Raw genomic sequence first — 22035 nt, forward strand, 5'->3', positions numbered from 1 at the left:
TTTGGCTTTCATTAAAAAGTCATGACAAGAGACAAAAAGATAAAGAACATTTATTTTTTTATTGGACATCATTTAAAAATCTTAATCAAACTTCCAAGCAAGTCTAAAATTTGAATTTGACCATATTTAAAATATTTGATTTATTCATTAACACCCATTATATACACATTCAATCAATCATTTCTATCCATTCATCCCTATTGAGGGGACTCTATCCCTGTGAAAATATTAATTCAACACTAAAGCCAACCCCTATCGGAGGACAATCTATTAAAGATATATTGTCCCTCTGAAAAAATAATTTAAACAAATTTTGTTGTTGAATATGCCATTTTAATGATATACATAATAGTTATTCACTTTGACCACAAATTGGGTGGGAAACAAAATTATTTACCTGAAAAAAAAAAACTGTAATTTAAAGCAAAAATTAGTCAAATTGGCTGCCAGCCAATGGGTTTGTGGTTGAATTAAATCGTTTATTTTGTCATTTTATAAGTGAAAACTTTATTTTTCGGGGTTTTTTTTTGTTGTTAAAACTACAAAATGACCTATTCAAAGTCAGATTTTATTGATCTTCATTTTTCTGGGAGACAATACATCTTTGAAGGGAAATGTGTTTGGTTCCAAAGGTGTGTCCCCCCCAATAGGGGATGCTCTACTGTACTCATCTGTCCATTACTTCATGTATTTATAACTTATTATTTATTCATATATCTCTTTCCATACAGCCATCATCAATTTATCTCTCTACATAAATACTTTCACTAATTTATACACCTTTTCACATATTCCTCATCCATCAATTTGTTCACTTTATTTATTCTCTCATCTATCTATTTACCAACATTTCAATTCATTCCATATTAACACACTGGTATACACATAGATTAATCAATAATTTTACCATCAAATCCTCTCAAAATTTACAGAAAATAGTATAAATATAACATTTTAAAATAAAATTACAGGTAAACAATGATTATGCAAATGAAACTTCAAACAAAACAAACTTTTAGTAAGAAACAAAAGGGTTTTAAACATAAACTAAAAAATAGTGTACAGTAAATGGTCACACAACATTGCAAATACATATATTCCTCTTTTGATAATGCAACAACGTAAAGTTTAAGAACAATTATAAATGTAAAATGGTGCAATATTTACAGGATACAGTTTGATAAACTGCATTTGCATAACAAATTAAAATTTTAGGAAATGAGTCAATAAAATTTAATGTTCATTAATCACCAATGTCTAAATAGAGATAGTCAGGTCAAAGGTTAGTATGATTTGTTTTCGATGCCATGAATGAGATAAAGACTAGTGCTAAGAAAGAAAATCTTAAATTAGTATGAGACGATAAACAGTTAACATCTTCAGTAGTCTCTAATGGGGTTTCCTAAATCGATATCAGTCTAAATATTTCACCATAGTTACGGCATCATTCAAGACTTTATTAGGATCCTGTGTGTTGCTGATGGTCAGTCGTTGCACAATGGGCATTTCAAATAAGTAATTCTTCAATAGTTGACCAGTGATCCGGTAACATCTGTACAAATTCAAATCTGCAGTAACAATAACAAAAAGATGAGAAAAGCGTTATTACACTGTGTTCTCTATACAGTAGTTAGAACCCATCCTTTGAGACATCCATATTAAGGGGAAGCTTTGTGGGTAAAAGGTAAAGGTAAAGGCGAGTCCCGTGTTCATTCTGAACGTAGGGGAATGAGCTGTTAGGAGCTCATTGTACTAAGCCTCGGCATTATGTGGTAGGGTGGCCAGTTCCTTTCCACGCCGCCTTTTTTCTCCCTAGTAGTTTCTCATTTACAGCTGAGTGGACTGGGAGTTGTCGGGAATTGAACCCGGGTCTATCTGTATGACAGTCAAGTGTCCTAACCACTCGGCTATCCAACTCCACCTCTAAAGTACTTAAAAGAGGCTCCACTGTTATTCAGAAAAGAATTTTCTAACCTGTTAAAGTGTTTCTAATTGGCGAGTCATCTGCAAGAAGAACGCCAATTCCATCAGCGGTGAGGTTTGTACAAAAGCTGACATCCAGCTTCCTCAACTCTGGTGTGTACTGCACAAGAAACTGCAACGCTGCATCAGTTATGTCTGCACCACTAATACAGAGTTCTTTAATACACCTCATTCTTGATCGAACATCAACCATTCCAGGTCGGTGCTCAACTGGTGGTTGAAAAATGGTTGAAACAATGGAATCTTTGAGTCCTTCCACCCATTTTAGGTTAAGAACTTCCAAAAGAGGGCTGCTTGGTGTGGAAAGTGCAGAGACAACATCCCATGCAGTGCAACCAAGATGGAGCTCTTTTAAGTGTGGCAGTCTCTCCAGAAGCCAAGTCAGTTGTCTTCTACTGACATTAGTTCGTGTAAAGTTTATTGAAGCAGGTTGTCTTCGAATAATTCCACTCATGGTTGCTTTAGAAAGCTTTGAAAGATTACTAAGGTCCAACTTTTTCCAGAAATCTGCATCACAACCCCAGCGATTCCAAGTCTTGCACACACAAATACATCGGCACAAGTCTTTAGCACTGAGGTAAGCAAACACATTCTTCCAAATAACCCACTCGTAAGCATGCCTGCTGCATTCCCCTTGTGTGCTCACCAACGGAGGAGGACTCACTCTCCCTGGCCTTACCACAAAGCGTTTCACCTCTACTGGTTGTGCCTTTTTCTGCCTAGCAACAGTTTGTGATTCTCCTGACCGTTCACCATTTCCTCCTCCATTTCGAGCTTGGAATATTCCATTCCATTTACTTCTCAGGAGTTTATTATTAGAGAGGATTTTTTGCCGGATTCCAGGTCCTTTTTTCCGACTCTTTGGAGACGTACCAAATGTCCGCATTTTCGGGGACTGATTGAAAGTCCGATTTTTTGTTAATGGACTTTTACTTGGAGAAGATAATGTTTTCGGTGAGGATCCTTCTACTAGCCCAACTGGTGCCCCTCGCCTTTTCTTAGAAGGAGGAGATGGTGTACCTTTATTAACCTGAAAGAAAAGTGAATTTTTTTTGCTAATATACAAAATTTTGAATTTCTTTTTAAAGCATGCTACTATTCAACATCTTTGGATTTGTGCTTTGTTTTGTTGTGTTTTCTAGACTTCATTGTGACATAATTAATTGTATTGTGATTAATGTCTTTAACAAGCTTTCATTTTCATGCAGGTGTAATAAAAAAAATAAAAACGTCACTCTGCTCAGTAACATACTCCATTGGGTGGAATGGTGGACAGATCCAAGATCTTTAAACAGGGTAACGCTTACATAATAATATTAATAGTCTGTCAAAAATAGATACAAAAATAGGTTAAAATGTGAAAATAGGGGCCCTAAGCGCAACCCCCTGGATCTGTGGTGAAAATTGACAGATTCCTACTGTCATGCCAATTGTTTACATACAATATGATATCAATTGCTACTGTTTATCATTTGACAAGCATTCACAAAATGATTGCTTGATCAAATTCAGCGCTAAAAACAAATTCTATACATCACTATCATTCAACAAATCTTCTTAGTTTTATTTCAAATTCTTCTTTTTAAAAATAAAAACTAAATCTAGTGTGAATAGAGTTTACAATTATCAGTATTATGGTTGGTTTCCACTAACAATGAGATTTTGACTTCCCAAAACCAGAAGCAAGTTAAGCTCTTTCTACACTATCAAACTAGTTTGACAAAAAAAGTGTGATGTGCCTAATATGGTAGTGATATGCTTAAATATGGTAGTGATATGACATCATCATGTCCATACTGTATATGGGCATATCACATTTTGTCACATAAAGTTTGATAGTGTAGACAGAGCTTTAGACAATCGGAAAAACACATGTGAGATGGTCTTGAGTGAGTGATCAGATTGGCAGTGGGAACACAGCTTTAATAAAGAAAAACAAAATCTATAATTTGTGACTGAAAATGTCTATTAATAGCATTTATACAAATTGCATGTACTGTATAATGATGAGCGATAAACTAAATCTAAAGAAATTAAAAATGATAAAACTATGATACAGAAGAAATATATAACAAAAGTGTACCACAAGAATAAGTGATATATTTATGGTACTCTAAAGTGTTAAGTTCATAGCAGCTACATTATGAAATAATCAAGCATAGAAATGACATGCGTAAGTGCCAGCATTTATTTGGTACAAAAGTTAAGTAAAAAAATGCAGAAAAAATTCAAGCAATTTAAATGATTCATAATTTTATGTAAAAATTAGTTAAACAAAAATGTGGTTGATGAGTAGTTGGCAGACCACAGCACACACACCTCTAAAGCTTTGTCTACACTATCAAACTAGTTCGACAAAAAAAGTGTGATGTCTCCAAATATGGTAGTGATATGCCCACGATGACATCATCGTGTCGATATATGGGCACATCACATTTTTTTGTCACAAAGTTTGATAGAGTAGACAGAGCTTTAGTAACCCATTGATAAAACATAGTTCCAGTGTGGATTAATATTCACGGTCCAGTAAGTTTTAATGCCTAACTTAATAAACAAATTAATATTATTGTGGCATTGGCCATATACTGTACTCTATCCAGACCTACATCAAATTTGGATCAGTTGTACCATAATAAAAATATTATAGTAAATTACAATATCTCTATGTGTGTGAAAAGCTCACATAAATGGTCAGCTTTTATTTTAGGATATGTGGGGAACCAATCATGATTTAATTGATTTATTGATATTTACAGTCAAATCAATTACAAATGATCAAAAGATGTACATGTCCGAATAGCGTGGTATATACCTTACAGGTTATGTATTTATATATTGGGTATTAGTGAATATGCATTACTGTATATGCTATAACTATATCACCTTTCAAAGAACCAGAATCAAGGCCTAAAGCTCTGTCTACACTACCAAACTAGTTTGACAAAAAGAGTGTGATGTGCCCAAATATGGTAGTGATATATGACATCATCATGTCCATATATGGACACATCACTTTTTTTGTCACATAAAGTTTGATAGTGTAGACAGAGCTTAACAGTAAAAAGCAATACAATACATCCTAAAGCTTGGTTCCCACTAGCGACGCAACACAAGGACGTAACGCAACGCAAGTGAATTGACCAATCACAAGCGATGGCTTATTCACTTGTGATTGCTAACTGTCTATAACTTCGCTTGTCATTGGTTAAAACGCTTACGTTGCGTTTACGTCCTTGCGTTACGTTCTAGTGGGAACCAAGCTTTAATAAAGTGGTATGTACTATAGTATGTGTACAATTGATATACAAGCAGATCAGCAAGGCTACACTTTTCACAACAATCTTAAAAAACTGCATTCAAAGTTGGCAAATTAAGGTTTTTAAAGAAAATTTAGACTTTAAATTCAAATACTGTGCAAAATGTGAAAAAGATGATAAAATCATGATTAAAACAGTGTTTTAGAGTAATAAATAATAAACACCCAAAATTAGTAGGCCTATAACTAACTTTATCAAGTTCAATGTAAACAAGAAAAAGGTTTATAAAGCAAGGTTGATTGAGATGAGGAAAAAAGCATGCTATCTTAGGCAAGTCCGTGGTATAGCTACCTGGCTAGGCTTGCTGGTGGGCGACTTCTGATGTGTCAATCTTTTGCTGCGAAGGACCGGAGAAGGTGTTTCATTTTTGCTCTGCATTTAAGAAAAAAAAAACATAATATAGTTTTAAATGTTGTAATCATCAACACTATTCTAGTAATATTCTGTAAATATACAATTGAGATAAAAAAAGATTTGATTGTGAAATAAATCGATCATTGACCACACATTTGACGGATGAACTCATACAAAATTTTATGCAATGCTTTACTTACCTTCTTACTACTGGGTTTGTCACTTTGTGTGGAAACTGGACTGTTACTATCCTATTAAAATATGATAAAAATATGACAATTATAACTTACTTTCAATGTGTATTCAATAGTATGGTAAACATTTATAATTAAGTAGATAAAGTAGTAAATTAAAATGTTGACATTTTTACGAAGGATGATAGCGATATTAAAAAATATGCTTACCTTTTGCTGTCGCTTTTTAGCTTGTTTAACTTTTTTCATCGCACTTGAACTTGAACTTTTTAAACTGTTTTCACTCTAAAAAAAGACAAACTTACAGCATTTAATTGCCAAATATGATTAATTTTAATCAATATGTCTTGTGTCAGTGTTTTTCTGTGATATTATCATATTCGAAAATCATAAAATCACAATAAACACATACCTTTTCACTTTTTGAATCAGCGGCCATGCATTTAGGGCATTCCCAGCTGTTTGGAAGATCTTTGTTAACTAGGCCCTCATGAGGTTGACCTTTTGCTTGCAGACACGCTGGATGTACGATATCATTACACTGGTGACATTCCATTAAGTCCTTGCTCTCTTGGACCTCATATCCACACATACTGCAAGTGGCACAGGCTGGCAAAATTGGCTACAAAATTTAAAACACATGTGGTTTATTGTATAGTAGTCTAGGTCCTAGACGGCCATTTTAATTAATATTCCTAAAAAGAAAAACGTTTTATCATACATGGCATAGAAATTCACAATTAGTACTTACAGCAAGGCACTGTCTGTTTATGCATGACTGTTTCATTCTTCCAGGCCCCCCAAACTTCTTCATATCCTTACAGAAGTTGCACTGACCACAGTCAGATCGCAGACAGTTGTCACAATTTCTGCATCTTGTTCGTCTCCTCCTTGCACTGATGATCACGCCAGCCTTTGATCTTGGACGATTTGCATTGCCGGGCTTGAATTTAAGACCAGATGTCTGTGAATATTAAAGAAGTAAGATACATTAAATTAGAAAATTGTAATAAATGTAGCATCATTCATTTAAAGCAAACCCGACTCAATACGGTTCAGTCCAGTGCAAACCAGTCTCAATGCGGTTCAGTCCAGTGCAAACCAGTCTCAATGCAGTTCAGTCCAGTGCAAATCAGTTCAACATAGTTCAATCCAGTGCAAACCAGTCTCTATGCGGTTCAGTCCAGTGCAAACAAGTTTATTGTTGTTCAGTCCAGTGTAAACCAGTTTATTGCTGTACAGTCCAGTGTAAACCAGTTTATTGCTGTACAGTCCAGTGCAAACCAGTTTATTGTGGTTCAGTCCAGTGTAAATCAGTTCAATGAAATGCAATCAAGTGTAGGTAAATAAAATAATCATTATTTACTATTACTATTACGGTTGAGATATAATTAACTATTATATTGTATAAGTTTAGCAGAGGTTTCAAATGTGTTGGTTTCTATTACTATCAAATTACTACAGAAATATCTAATAAATAATTTGGACTTCGGAATTTTTATAAGTTTGCAATAAATTGTACTGTACGGGTTTTGTCGATGACCCATCTGCTTTACATACTGAGTTTGGTTTTTTGATGCTCTGAGAAACTTCCTCAATCTTCTTGCAAATTGGTTCCCCATTCACAGCCAGTTCTGGTTCATCATTTGCATGTATATCCAGCAATTCCTAAAATTCAAATAAAAATATATTTCAAAAAATTCAATTCAATTGTCTACCGTACAGTATTCTCAAATTATTGATTATTTCTGTTTGAAGACTGAAAAATATTTCCACGCTAATCTCTTCATAGCAGCAATATTTTGGAACATAGACTATGAAAGCAGAAGACCCTAACAAATATTTGAGCATGCTCAGAGCATTAATAGTAAATTGACATTGATTGATTTTGGTTTTAATTGTTTGTTATATCAATAAAAAATAGAAGAATTACCCTTGCATCATTTAGGAGAGCCTTTGGGTCAACTATCAGGTCAGGGATACTCCTTTTTGGTTTTGGTAGCTTGTGCATTGATTCCAAATGCCATAGGAGCAGTTTTAGTCCTTCCAATTCATACTTGCTGATATGTTTATATGCAGTACTGTTTTTATCACTTCCTTCACCATTCGATTCAACATTTTCCTCTTTCTCATTCAATTCCTGTTTAATACTATTCTCCTCCTTGTGATTGGTTGATTTTTCATTGTCTGATTGCTCAGCCAGAACCTCTTCTGATTGGCTGGTTGAAGCCTTTTCATTAACTGTATCTCCTAACTTGTTTTCTTTTCCGGAGATTTCTTTCTGAAATGTTTTGTCTTCTTGTTTCACCTCAGTTTGATTGACATCTTTTTCATTTTTTTCTTTTTTTGTATCTTTGATGCTTTGGATGTGGGTTCGTCCAAGGAGTACTTTGATGTAACTTGCCATCACGTACCACATTATCTCGCCAAAAAATGGGTAGCGAAATTTGAATGGAACCTGTGAAAAATGATGTACTGAATATTTAAAAAGAGCCTTGTGCCCTCGCCAACCCCCCCCCCCCCCCCCAAAAAAAAAGAGTCTTCTGGTGAATATGTTTCCAGCAACTATAAACCACTCTTTTGGAACATCCCTATTTGATTTATCACTTTATTTCTCAGAATTAATATTCCATATATACTGTACAAAAAATAAAGCAAAACTTTTATGTGAAATTGAATGAGGAGGTATAATATTAATAACACTATGGCCGACCTCTATTCAGGGGACACCACTAAAGCTCTGTCTACACTATCAAACTAGTTTGACAAAAAAAATGTAATGTGCCCAAATATGGTAGTGATATGCCCAAATATGGTAGTGATATGACATCATCATTTCGTCCATATATGGGCACATCACATATAGAGCTTAAGGAGGGACACTTTGAAAGTGTTCTAGTATATTGAATAATTTGAAAATGTGTTCAACTTACATGTATCTTATCCTCAAGCGCCGATACACGAAGTTGCTTCGGAATGTTAAAACTGTGTAAGAAGTTGCCACCAAAAACAAGCGAGTCTTCGGGCGTGTACACTGCATGAATCCAACCTATATAAAAACACTTGTTAAACAAACATTCACCTTTCTTGATCCCACCCAAAACACAAAAATTGGGCTGACTATGGCGGGTGGGACGTACTGTACCCGGGGAATCCCTGACTCAGGAAAAAACATGATTGGTAAGCATTTCTTGTAAAAACTCATCTGTACTGGCTAGAAAGAAGCCTACATCCAGATCAAAAGTCACTTCTGGGACTCTAACCAGGGATATGCTTGTTTGTGATTTAAGACATAAAATAGGAGGTACGGTACTTTCGGATACTGAACATACCTGATGGAATGAAAAATGTGTAGCCTGCCTCCAGTTTGATTCTGGCGCACTGCTTGACTCTGTCGCCTAGAAACACATCACCTTGTTTCCCTGACAACACCCAAGATTCAAAGAGACCCAAATTTTCATCTGTAGGTGGGATCAGCCAGAAGATCTAAAGAAAGTCAAGGGTAGTTAAATAATCTGCAAATAGTTAGCCACGAAATATTGGCTGCCTCTTAAACACCTCCTTTGAGATGTTCTACTCTAGTTAGTAATAATTATTTTTACTAACAGCCAAAATTTTCTCACTAGGAGTAGGCCTATACTAACAGTTTGTATTCAAGTTAACAAGGCAAGTTAGCTGTTCTTGGAGGTATACTATGGGCCTACCTTTTGACCATGGAGAATATGGTACCAGACAGATGTACCACCAAAATCAACATGGAAATCTGTGAAACATCCAGCAACACTCATAAGACAATACCTGTAAGCAAAATAAAAAATGCAATAAACTAATCAATAATGTAGATCCTCTGGTATAATCCCACCCAACACGAACTTGAAATTTGACCGAATTTGGGGGTGGGGCATTTCTTGTAAATACTCATCTGAAGTGGCTAGAGAGAGGCCTACATTTATTATTTCATTTATTTTATTTTTGGTTTTTTTATTGTTGTATTTTGTGTATTGTATCTGTTCTGAGGGTCCCAGCAATTGCTGGATGGATCACCCTCATTTAATATGGTTAAAACAAAATAAAATAAAAATACACCCAGATCAAAAGTCCAAACTGGGACTATACCCGGGATATGTGAAATAAGACATAAAGTAGGGGGTGGGATTATACCCGAGGATATACGGTAATAAGATTTTCAAACATAAACACACTTCATGATGTTAATACAATCAGAGAGCAAGTTGGTACTAGTGTATGGACTGGCACACGAGCACTCGGGCGACAGAGACTGCCCATTCCGCCTTGTATCCTTAGCATCCTTCAGATGAATGTTAAGCTGTTGGGTCTGTAATTCTTACCATGGATATATTGAAATTGAACAATAATGATTAAAAAATAATCTTACTTCTGAACTTTTGGATATTTCATTTCAGCGAGTATATTGGTACTGTCTTTCTGCGTTTCCTTAAGTTCTCGAGGCCAAACGGTATCAACCCAGTCAAGAAGTTTAACCTTAAATAAAATAAAATTGTTTTTATTCATTAGAAAAAAAATCCCTCCTGAAAACCATTTTTACATTTCTATGTGGATGAGAAAACACTTGCAGTGTCATTAAATAATTTTAAGACCTTCTATAAAGAGTGGGAAACCTGTCCATTTTGTTTTTTTTCAGAAGTAAGTCAAACTTGATCTTGTGAACTTAAGTACCATGGACTAACAAGCAAAGGAAAATACCCATTTTTGGCTTATCACTTCATTGAATTCTAAAGCTTGGAAAACCTGTCCAGTTTTGTTTCAGTAGCATTAAAGTAAAACTTGACCTTGTGACCTTAAGTTTTAAATCTTCAATATTGTCCGACTTACCACACTTGGTTTATGAACAAGATCGTCAAGTTTGGTGTGACTAAACTCAAGACTTATGACGTTGTAAAGGCCATCTCTCTCTTCGCTTTCGTAATACTTAGCAAACTGGGCCATACTCATCTCCACTGCTTTCTGTGAGTTCACATCCATCGCGTCAACCATTCGTCGACTACCTGCAATATGAATGTTATCTTTGTTAATAATTTAGTCATTTCAGAAAAGTAATATGACTTCCAAAGTAGATTTTTACCTGTAACTACTGTAATTGTTATTAAAAACAAGAAGGAAAAGGTAAGATATGATATGAAAAGCAAACAGAAGAACAGAAAACCGTAAATAGTAAAGTTATATTAGAGAATGTCAAAAGGTGATGAGAAAAAAGTCAATGAGTTACAAGAAAAACAATATAAAGTGATGAGAGAAACGTTAATGCTTGGTTCCCACTAGAACGTAACGCAAGGACGTAAATGCAACGCAAGCGTTTTAACAAATGAAAAGCGAAGTTATAGACAGTTAGCAATCACAAGCGAATAAGCCATCGCTTGTGATTCACTTGCGTTGCGTTACGTCCTTGCGTTGCGTCGCAAGTGGGAACCACGCTTAAGAGTGATACAGTATATAAGAGGTGATAAAAAACGTCAAAGTGATGAAAGAAACACCAGGGAAGGTTTTATAAAAGAAATAAACATAATGTAAAAGAAACACTCAAAAATGAATTAAAAAAAACACACAAAAAAACGTCATAAAGTGATGAAATAAACGAAAAAAAAAAGGTTTTAAAAAAGAAACATACAAAAGGTAAAAGAAACATACAAAAATGATTTTTAAAAAACACCAAAAAAAAAAGTCATACAGTGATGACAGAAACGAAAAAAAGGTTTTAAAAAAGAAATATACATAATGTAAAAGAAACACTCAAAAATGATTTAAAAAAAACACACAAAAAAAACGTCATAAAGTGATGAAAGAAACGAAAAAAAGGTTTTATAAAAGAAATATACAAAAGGTAAAGAAACACTCAAAAATGATTTAAAAAAAACACACAAAAAAAACGTCATAAAGTGATGAAAGAAACGAAAAAAAGGTTTTATAAAAGAAATATACAAAAGGTAAAGAAACACTAAAAAATGATTTAAAAAAAACACACAAAAAAAACGTCATAAAGTGATGAAAGAAACGAAAAAAAGGTTTTATAAAAGAATATACAAAAGGTAAAAGAAACACTTAAAAATGATTTTAAAAAAACACACCAAAAAAACGTCATAAAGTGATGAAATAAACAAAAAAAAAAGGTTTTAAAAAAGAAATATACATAATGTAAAAGAAACACTCAAAAATGATTTTTAAAAAACACACAAAAAAACGTCATACAGTGATGAAATAAACGAAAAAAAAAAGGTTTTAAAAAAGAAACATACAAAAGGTAAAAGAAACATACAAAAATGATTTTTAAAAAACACACAAAAAAAAAGTCATACAGTGATGAAAGAAACGAAAAAAAGGTTTTATAAAAGAAATATACATAAGGTAAAGAAACATACAAAAAATGAAAACAGCCATCATAAAGTGATGAAAGAAAAGTCAAGGAGTTCTAAGAGTAACGTCATAGTCAAGTAGATAAGAGAAACGCAAAACGTTATAAAGTGAACGTCAAGAAACGTCATGATATTAAGATAAACTTCCGGAATTTACAAAAAAAAAATGTGACAAGAAACACGTTATCGTTAGAAACGTCAAGGTGTAGAAACGTCGATGTAACGCAAACAATGTGAATATTGACAAGAGAAATGTCAATACGTGACACCAGAGAAACGTAACCGTTAAACGTCAAGAGATGTTACGAAACGAATATTTTACAAAAGAAACGTCAATAGAAATGCAAAACGTTACCGTTAAAACGTGAATAATACAAACGTTAACATGTCACATGATAAATTAACTGTGACGAGAAAAATGACAATAAAGCTTGGTTCCCACTAGAACGTAACGCAAGGACGTAAACGCAACGCAAGCGTTTTAACCAATGACAAGCGAAGTTATAGACAGTTAGCAATCACAAAAAAATAAGCCATCGCTTGTGATTGGTCAATTCACTTGCGTTGCGTTACGTCCTTGCGTTGCGTCGCTAGTGGGAACCACGCTTAGCGAGGGAAACAGGGAAGTTATTGTTATTAAACGTCAGAAGATGTTACGAAAAAAAAAACGACAATATGTTACAAAAGAAATGTCAGAATTTATCGGAAATGTTATGTCAATGATCTTTATAAAGCTTGGTTCACACTAGGACGCAACGCAAGGACGTAAACGCAACGCAATCGAGTTGAATAATCCATCGCTTGTGATTGGTCAACTCACTTACGTTGCGTTACGTCCTTGTGCTGCGTCTCTAGTGGGAACCAAGCTTAACGTGGTGAATAACACGGAATAACGTCACGTTGTGCCGCGGAAATGTGTAACGGGAACCGTCAGAACGTTTGGTAGCTATTCGTATAGAATTTAATCAATTGGTTACGTTTACCTAACGTTTCACCAGTTGTATATACATACCTACACACGTCTTTACATCGTTAACGGTAAAATCTTTACCAGGAACACTGAAAGATAAAAAACGGTATTATTTTATGACAAAATCTATCGCAAATTGTGGTAGGCGCCACAGTGTCAAAAGCGTTTTAGTATAAACAGCGTTTCAGTATAAACAGCGTTTCAGTATAAACAGCGATAAATAAAAAGTGGTTCCCACTAGCGACGCAACGTAACGCAACGCAGCGACGTATGAAACGTGGTTTCCACTAGAACGCATCGCAAAGTAACGCAGCGACGTATTGACGAAAAGTTCTGTATTGCGTAATGACAAATCGCAGGTTTGATTTCAAGCAGCCGGAGGAAAACACAATTATTGAAAGGGCATTTTCTTACGTTACGTAGATTGCATTTATTAGTAAAGTGAAATAAATAAATAAATGAAATAAGAAATATGAAGTCTCGCGCATTCTCCTCAGATCACGTGTTCAGTATCAGTGAGAGTACCAATATATTGACAGTGCTAAAGTAGTTTTACGGGAAAAAATTAATAGGCCAACACATCGAGAGCGATACTACTTACGTTATGCCGAGTCCATCGAGTTCTTTAAACAGCATGGGTTGAAAAAATCCATGTTCTTGAATGTATTTGAAAGTAAAATCTACGTATAAAAAAATCACAATTGGTTTAGGCCCTAATATTTTACCTTACTAATTAGTATACGTAAAGTATACTGCAAACGCTTATAGGTTTCACAGCATTAAGTACTTTAGAAATCCTGAAATTATTATATAAAAGGGAAAAAAAATTCGAAGAGACTCTGATCCGGATTATATATATAAACTTTATTTAGACACGAGACTGATGTGCAGTACAACTCGTTCAATCAATATTGATTGTTTGTACACCAGTTCGTGATACTGTATTACAAAAAAAAAAATCAACACCATATAAATACGACAGAAACGAAAAAAATGAAATTGAAAAGAAACAAAATTACAGCAGAATCCCCTTCATCTGACAGCTCTATTTAGGGTACACCATACCGGTACTTCCCGTGTAAATGGGAACCCTTATCGAAGTGTATAATTTATGGGGATTCTACTGTAATACATAATAAATCTTTTTGATTTCATTTACCTTAAAATAAATTAGTGATAAAACACACATTTTATATATTCGCGGCGTTTAGTTTGTTATATTACGGAGCATTCACTATTTTCATCACCGATAAAACAAATCTGAAGCTCTGTCTACACTATCAAACTAGTTTGACAAAAAAAGTGTGATGTGCACAAATATGGTAGTGATATGACATCATCATGTCCATATATGGAAACATGTTTTTGAAATTCTTATCTGATTGATCGATTAATAATGTTTGGTGTATTATTTCGGTTATCTGCTAATCAAGTTAATAGCCTATAGATAACAATCATATATACTACAAACACGATGAAATAACTATATGTATGTATGTATGCAGTGTAGACAGCTTTAGGGATGTGTCCCTATGAAGTCTCACATACGCGCGCGTACGTCTTATGATAAGTCATGGGATAATTAATATCCAACGCTATACTGTCTAGTTCAGACGAAGCGGCGAAAGCTACACCAGCTTTAAATCGCGTGTGAACATACCCTTAATCGAGAGAATATATCGAATTAAATGAAACACAATAGAAAAATAAACATTTTTGGAAAATAAAAGAAATATCTGTCATTGATTCGGTTAATATTGGTATTCATTGATTTGATTTCAACACCCAAAAATGTTAATATATTCATCTACACCCGACAATTGTTAATTCATTCATATGACTATAAATCGATTTTAGCATAAGCCACGACAGTTTACCGTTCCCTGTCCTGTAGTTAGCCTATTGACCAGGGGCCAAAGGTCAAGGTTGGATCCTTTACCCATACGTGTTATTATTAAATATTAGGCCTACACCGGGAAATGGGCCTGGTATAAGTAATACACAACTGTACACAGGCCTATCGGTAAATGATAGTTGTAGATCGGAGGAAAGTTCGTTCTTGTTTTTCGACAAGAGTATATTTTTATCCTACTGTTTGCTAGAAAACACAGGTATTATTTTTACACATTTTAAAAATGTATTATATTTTAGTAATTATTCCTTAATTTTTAATTTTAAAAACTATGTATGTTTAATCTATATGAATTAATTGTTTATGTTTATACGCTTTTTTTTTAAACAACTATAGTATCCAAATAATTACTATAATTATAATAATTTGTTGTATTTAGAACTAAGGTCCCGTTTTCTATATTAATTACTCCAGCGTAAAATACTGTTTATGATTTTGTTTATTTTATAAATTTCTGAACATTTATTATAGTAGTGTAGCGTTCATGTGGCTATTTTCAAATGTCTGATTTCAATCTCTGGTATAATAGGTTTGTGCAATTTCTATAGAAGCATACCCACACTTATATAATTTTCGATTTTCCTTTTCCCCAAGTAACCTCGACTCTTTCACAATGTCCATTAAAAAGGTCATTGTTAGTACAAACGATTGAATTTGTATATTCTTTCATTGCGTCTGGAAAACTATTTAGGTCATGTTAATCCCATAACTTTTTTTCACCATTGCTTGATAAACAAAACGGGTACTGTATGTGTTCATATGTATGAAAGTATTAATGCCTCATTTATTGCTAATAATCTCGTAACCACGTATTAAGTCTGTCTACACTATCAAACTTTATGTGACAACAACATTTGGGTACAAAAATAGTTTGATAGTGTCAGAGCTTTACGAGATGAAATGCCGCATTGACACGACAGTGTTCTCCGTCAAAGTATATTAGGCCTATAGGCACCCAATAGCTTTAGATGGGTAAATGATCGGGGCAATTGAGACTTTACTCATCTCATTCCGTACTATAAATCAAAGTTACTAATACCTGTCCTCAGTGGCCTAGAACAATTAATCATATAAGAAATATAATTTATGCAGCAGGTATCTTTTTATACTGTAGGCCTATATATGGACTTTCATATTTAACCAATAATTCGCAGAACGTCGTAATTATGATACATTGACAATCACATAAATACAATCTTATTAATAATAATTTGTAAAGTATTTAATTATTTAATATTTTATTAATTTAAAATAGTACTGTACTCATTTATTTAGTATTCGCATGGGGTTGTGATAGAAGGATTTTCAACACTGTACATGGCATGCAATTTATTAGTAAAGCTTGGTTCCCACTGACTAGAACGCAACGCAAGGACGTAAACGCAACGCAAGCGTTTTAACCAAAGTTATAGACAGTTAGCAATCAAAAGCGAATAAGCCATCGCTTGTGATTGGTCAATTCACTTGCGTTGCGTTACGTCCTTGCGTTGCGTCGCTAGTGGGAACCAACCACGCTTAATCAAAATTTTAAAAGATAGTAACTTGTATTATAATTTGTTTTTATATATTTTATTTTATATATTATTTAAAATTATCATATATTTAATTCTTCTACTAAGGTACAAAACATATCTCAAAATTGTAAGATTTTGAAAATAAAGTTGACTTGTAATGTATATTGTATACATGTTTATCAGACTAGCCCAAATCTGTATTTATTTGCTTTTTTAAATGTTATTAGTCCACCAAGGTCGACGTTTCGATTTTGTCCAAAAGTTACGTATGAAACGCCATATGTTCCAAAATATATTTACTATATTACGGGCTAGAACCTAGTCTAACATGTTTATCTGCGGTTATATTTAAATATATGGAAATCCGGAGAAAACAGAAACACAAATAGAGATAAAGCCTCTAACCTTCTCCTTTCATTATTTTGACCAGATTCGTAGCGAACCGTTTGTTGTTGATTTTGTCGTCCAGGTCAAAAGTGCGATGACCTTCGATCGCAGCATCCTGATCCTCGCCTTCGTGGTAGTGTTTTCGGAGTTTCGGACGCTAAATTAATAATAGTAATATAGAAAGAAAAATTCTTAAAAAAATGTTTTAATTCCATTAAAAAGATGTACTTTCCCCCTGAAAATGAAAAAAATAATTCTTAAAAATGTTTTGATCTTTATGTCACAATAATATTATTATTATCCTTGACTGACCAATTGGACAAAAAAAAAAAAAAAAAATTTAACCTGAAATTTTTTTATTTAAAGCAAAAAATAGTCAAATTGGCTACCATCCAATGGGTTTTTGGTTGAATTTAACCATTTATTTTGCAGGTGAAAACCCGTAATTCGTTTTTCATTTTTTTTCTGATTAAATCAATCTTCATTTTCCATGTCTTTGTAACGTATAGGCCTAATTAATAATGATTTCTCAGCACGCCATAATAGATAGGCCATACTTCACGTAACAGGTTCGTATATTAACTAACACTATACCGGGTGTTTTCCCTCTTTGAAACAACCATAATACGTGCCATATCCGAAGGATAGGCCCTACATGCACACAAGCATTTTATTACAATTCTAAACAATAAAATGTCGCAGCTAAAAGTACAGAGAACGAACCGTTTAAAAAAAAACTCAAATCGAAAAAAACAAACACACACGCACGACGTAAACAGACTATAGCCCGACGTATTATCGTATACAGTACATTACAAGGCCGGGATCACCACGTGACCACGTAGGATTGTTTAAAATTAATCTAGGCCTTATCGTAATAAATTATTTATCACAACACCTGAAGACGATATATACCTGAAAACATTTGCTTATAATAATTATATTATAAATATTACGAATACCAAGCGACATTAAGACATTTTTCGGACATGTAGGCCTACTACTTCCGTAATGTCCTTTATACAATAGGCTTTACATTTAAATTATACACTTTACTACACACACGTCGTCTATCGGCAGTTACCATTATTAAAATATGAATATAATTTAACAAAGAAACTAATATTCAAAATTATACTGTACATATTTTTTACATTTCAGAATTAATTATGCAAAACGTATTATATAACCTATCGTGTACGTGTAGGCCTATAATAATAAACGATATTTTATTGTCAGTATTTTAAGAAAAGCTATTCGATTTTCAAACAATCATAAATGTTGACTACAATTATTGATATAAAATAATTTGAAACAGTTAGACAATGCATTGGCAGTGTATATCTAATCTCGCAATCTTTGTTGAAAAAAGAAAAAAATAGTTAATAATTAGCCTATCAGTGTTTTTATTTATTTTAATTAAACTAGCACCTTGTTACAGCCGAATCAATCTTTCTAAAAAACCAGAACATTATATACATATAGTTATTATTATATTAATAGGTGGCCTTGTTAGGATATGGAGAAAAACAAAAATTAAACAAAAAGCAAAATTGTCCACGATGTAATAAATAATATTAATATGTACGGTAGGCTACAGTAACTATGACGATTCAGTAGCAGTTGCTTAAACATGTTAAATAATGCTAATCAAAATATAAAATAACAATAGAACTGAATAAATAATAATTTAAAATAACAAAATATATGACATGCAATTATAATTATTTGGTATATTATAAAAAATACAAAATGTGATTTCTACAGAGTACAGTACAGCCTACAGATACAGGCCTTTGCCTTGTTTTTGTGGGATCACTAACAATTAAGTAGGTATAATTAAGTAGGTATAATTAAGCATAAAATAGTTCAAAACATAGATTATTAGATCTAAAAACACACAAAAACATTTTAAATCAAAATTATGCTGATAATTTTATTTGATTAGGTGGTCTAAATAGTAAAATTAACCAACGGCAGTTTTACATAGTGAGCATATCACATGCACTTTGTTCACTCGTGGTAGCTAGATACAGAACCTAGAAATTCGGTTCGGTTGTTAGGATTTATTCAAATTAAAGTTACCATATCACCTGGAATAGTTAGTTAAAGACATATATTTACTTAAAATGTAATATTAAATTATAAAACAGTAATTGTGCGTAAGTTGGCGCAATTTTCAAATAGCCCTCATTGTGCACGATAGTTGAATCCACGAATTCACTTCACTTGTGATGAAAACATCACGCATTTTTTAGATTTTTTCTGTTTTCGTTTTACTTTGATTAATTACAAATGAGGCAGTTAAGTCATAATAAAATTGTTTTTGCTTTCTATTAAACTTTTAAGATAAAAATGTCATTTTATGAAAAAGTCAAGGAGAATTTTAGTTGTAAATTGTGAAGCGCCGCCGAAACGTTTGAGTTGAATAGGCACAACAATGCAAAAATGGCTAGTTATTCATGAGGACTCCCATATTCACACAACCGAAATCGTTGTTTTTACATTGAAAAATGACTATTACAAACCAATGAACGTCTTGTGTTTGACTCGTTAGACATGTCTGAGTATAGGCCCATACAAATTGCAATCAAAAACAAGTCAGGAAGAAATCTAAAGTTAAAATTTCAAACGCCATTAATCCAGAATAGTCACGTCTATTTTACTGTACTCGAGCAACTTCATTATGCCACAAAACTACTCATTAGCATATCAGGTCATATCAAGGTCACGACAAAATCCCAGCCTTTGTCAAAAATATGCTGTAACAAAAGATTAATTATTGATATGACTACCGTTAGAAATTTATTAAATAGACAAATATAATATATTTAATATCCAAAATTTATTTTACAAAATATTTGATTAATATTATTTAGAAATGTATTTTTGAAACTTACAGTAAAAGGTCATTAAATCCTAAATTCTTCCGTAAACATTTGGTACACACACCGCCAGTGTTTTGTGTGGACCGTTTTGTGTACGTGCAATCAAGGAAACATATTAATATTATGTTGAAATTGTTTATTTTGTACAATATGTTTAATTTAATGTGTAATTCTTTATATCATTAGTTAGGTAATCGTTCATCAAAATAGTACCACTTGAGTTGCTTTATTCTATATATAGAAATCCTGGCGAAAGTTAGTTATTCAGATTGGATGTTCAAGCTATATGTTGAAGAAATGTCGAACCAGCACTCGGAGCAGGCTCTCTCATGGAGAAAATTATACCTCAGCCGGGCTAAACTAAAAGCTTCTAGTAGAACATCAGCTCTTCTAGCTGGCTTCGCCATGGTATGTTTTTGAAAATAAAACATATACTACTAACAGTTTAATTGTATTATATTTAAACAATTAATAAATAAACAATTTTTACTAGATTTGATTTTATTTGGTTTCAACATAAGATTACAAGACAATCTGAATACAAACATTTTACAAGTACTGTAAATACATAAATAAGAAACCAAGGATAGCCAAGCCCATAAAGAAAAATCAACTTGATTCCAATGGGGTCCTTTAAAAACAGCAAAGACAATCACAACTAACAGCATAAACATACAAATCAAACGCGCATGACAATAATATATTTTAATGGCAGATGATATACAGTTTAAAAATATGAGACAATCGTCAATAGCCAGTGGATGACCTACTGTACAGCATGAACCTAGATTGGAATATAGTATTTGTTATAATGGCATAAGACCTGGCATAAGTGCTTTTTAACAGCATGTTTAAAAATATTTTTTCATTCTATTTTATTATTAAATTTCTATTTTTTAGGTGGCGTTGGTTGAAATAAGCCTCCCTGTTGGTCTACCGACAGCTCTCATTATGTGTTTCAGCGTCATCACTATTCTACTCATAGTGACACATCTGTTTGCGCTACTCGTCAGTACGTGTATACTACCAAACATCGAAGCTGTCAGTAACATTGAAAACATTAACGCTGTCAAAGAATCGCCTCACGAGAGTATGAGCACGTACATTGAACTATCGTGGATTGCTTCTACCGCCCTCGGTATCTTGCTATTCCTTTTAGAGATTATGGTTTTAATCTGGATTCAATTTTATGAAAACTACAAATACGCAGGGTATGTGGCGACTGCGCTACTAATACCCGCCTTGTTGGCTGTTTGCGTTTTTGCATATCATTTTTATCATAAGCTAGTCACGCATAAATACAAAAGTTATAATACGACGATTGATGAACTGGATGGACTCGCAACCGAGTTAGAAAACAATACAGAAATGCATGGTGTTACACTAGAAGTGTAAAATAACCATTGGTAGAAATGGGTGAAAACGGTTCTTGCCCAGACACCATGGCAGTTTTTTGTAATCACAATTCAAGTTTTATACTATTTGTAATTTGTAATACTTTTTATTCAATAAGAATCAATCATTACAATTTTGGTGCTAGGTTTTATTGAAATATATTATTTTTCTGGGGTCTTAACAAACACACACACTAATTCATAATGTACTAATTGTACTCTAATGAATTAAATTCAATTTATTCTGGATTTTACAAAACAAACAATAATAACACATACATCACAATGCAAGACCTGGGGGATGTCCCATTGTGATTAGACATCAATAAACAGACACTTTGCTGGTTTGTTTTTTAAAACTTTACTTTACCTTCATTATTTTATTTATTGAGATAATTTTTAATGAGATATTAAAAACATATATTTACAGTATTTTGTATTACACATTTAAAAATGCTTTTAAACAATTTATCAGCAATTGGAACTTTTATTCCAATTATAAAAGACCAAGTTGTAATCCTATTGTTCATTTACACTAGAATTACAGACCACTGCTATATCATAGCTGGCTAAACACTATTTAGTATTATTATTATTTGTCCTCCCCCTTCAGATCAGGCCTTGAGAGCCACAAGCACCGATTACAACTATAACCCCATTTCTTGAAACATTGTTTAAGCAGGGAGTTGTCAACTCCCTGGTTTAAGGTGGTATTTTTTAATTTTTTACTGGA

General features: G+C 33.2%; 2 protein-coding genes across 3 annotated transcripts; one reads left to right on the top strand and one right to left on the bottom strand.

Annotated features, from left to right (window-relative positions):
- Nucleotides 1–66: 66 nt before the first annotated feature.
- On the bottom strand, nucleotides 67–19697 carry LOC140044588 (lysine-specific demethylase 2A-like). 2 transcript variants are annotated; one of them, XM_072089160.1, is made up of 18 exons: nucleotides 19549–19697; nucleotides 17039–17177; nucleotides 13809–13887; nucleotides 13250–13296; nucleotides 10703–10875; nucleotides 10245–10351; nucleotides 9553–9646; nucleotides 9181–9334; nucleotides 8782–8897; nucleotides 7782–8306; nucleotides 7409–7516; nucleotides 6600–6812; nucleotides 6261–6470; nucleotides 6059–6133; nucleotides 5855–5905; nucleotides 5592–5672; nucleotides 1975–3013; nucleotides 67–1568 (listed from the first exon to the last, which is right to left on the bottom strand). In XM_072089160.1, exons 1-18 carry the CDS (start codon nucleotides 19597–19599, stop codon nucleotides 1414–1416), a joined length of 3417 nt encoding a protein of 1138 aa, XP_071945261.1. In that variant the 5' UTR covers nucleotides 19600–19697; the 3' UTR covers nucleotides 67–1413. The 2 variants fall into 2 exon arrangements, with proteins under 2 accessions (XP_071945261.1, XP_071945260.1); XM_072089159.1 differs by having other exon boundaries at nucleotides 7376–7516.
- LOC140044591 (protein orai-2-like) lies at nucleotides 15226–21646 on the top strand. Its single transcript, XM_072089162.1, has 3 exons — nucleotides 15226–15318; nucleotides 20150–20316; nucleotides 20809–21646. Exons 2-3 carry the CDS (start codon nucleotides 20182–20184, stop codon nucleotides 21301–21303), a joined length of 630 nt encoding a protein of 209 aa, XP_071945263.1. The 5' UTR covers nucleotides 15226–15318; nucleotides 20150–20181; the 3' UTR covers nucleotides 21304–21646.
- The last annotated feature ends 389 nt before the right edge of the window (nucleotides 21647–22035 follow it).

This window comes from Antedon mediterranea, chromosome 3 (assembly GCF_964355755.1).
Source record: "Antedon mediterranea chromosome 3, ecAntMedi1.1, whole genome shotgun sequence".
Classification (NCBI taxonomy): domain Eukaryota; kingdom Metazoa; phylum Echinodermata; class Crinoidea; order Comatulida; family Antedonidae; genus Antedon; species Antedon mediterranea.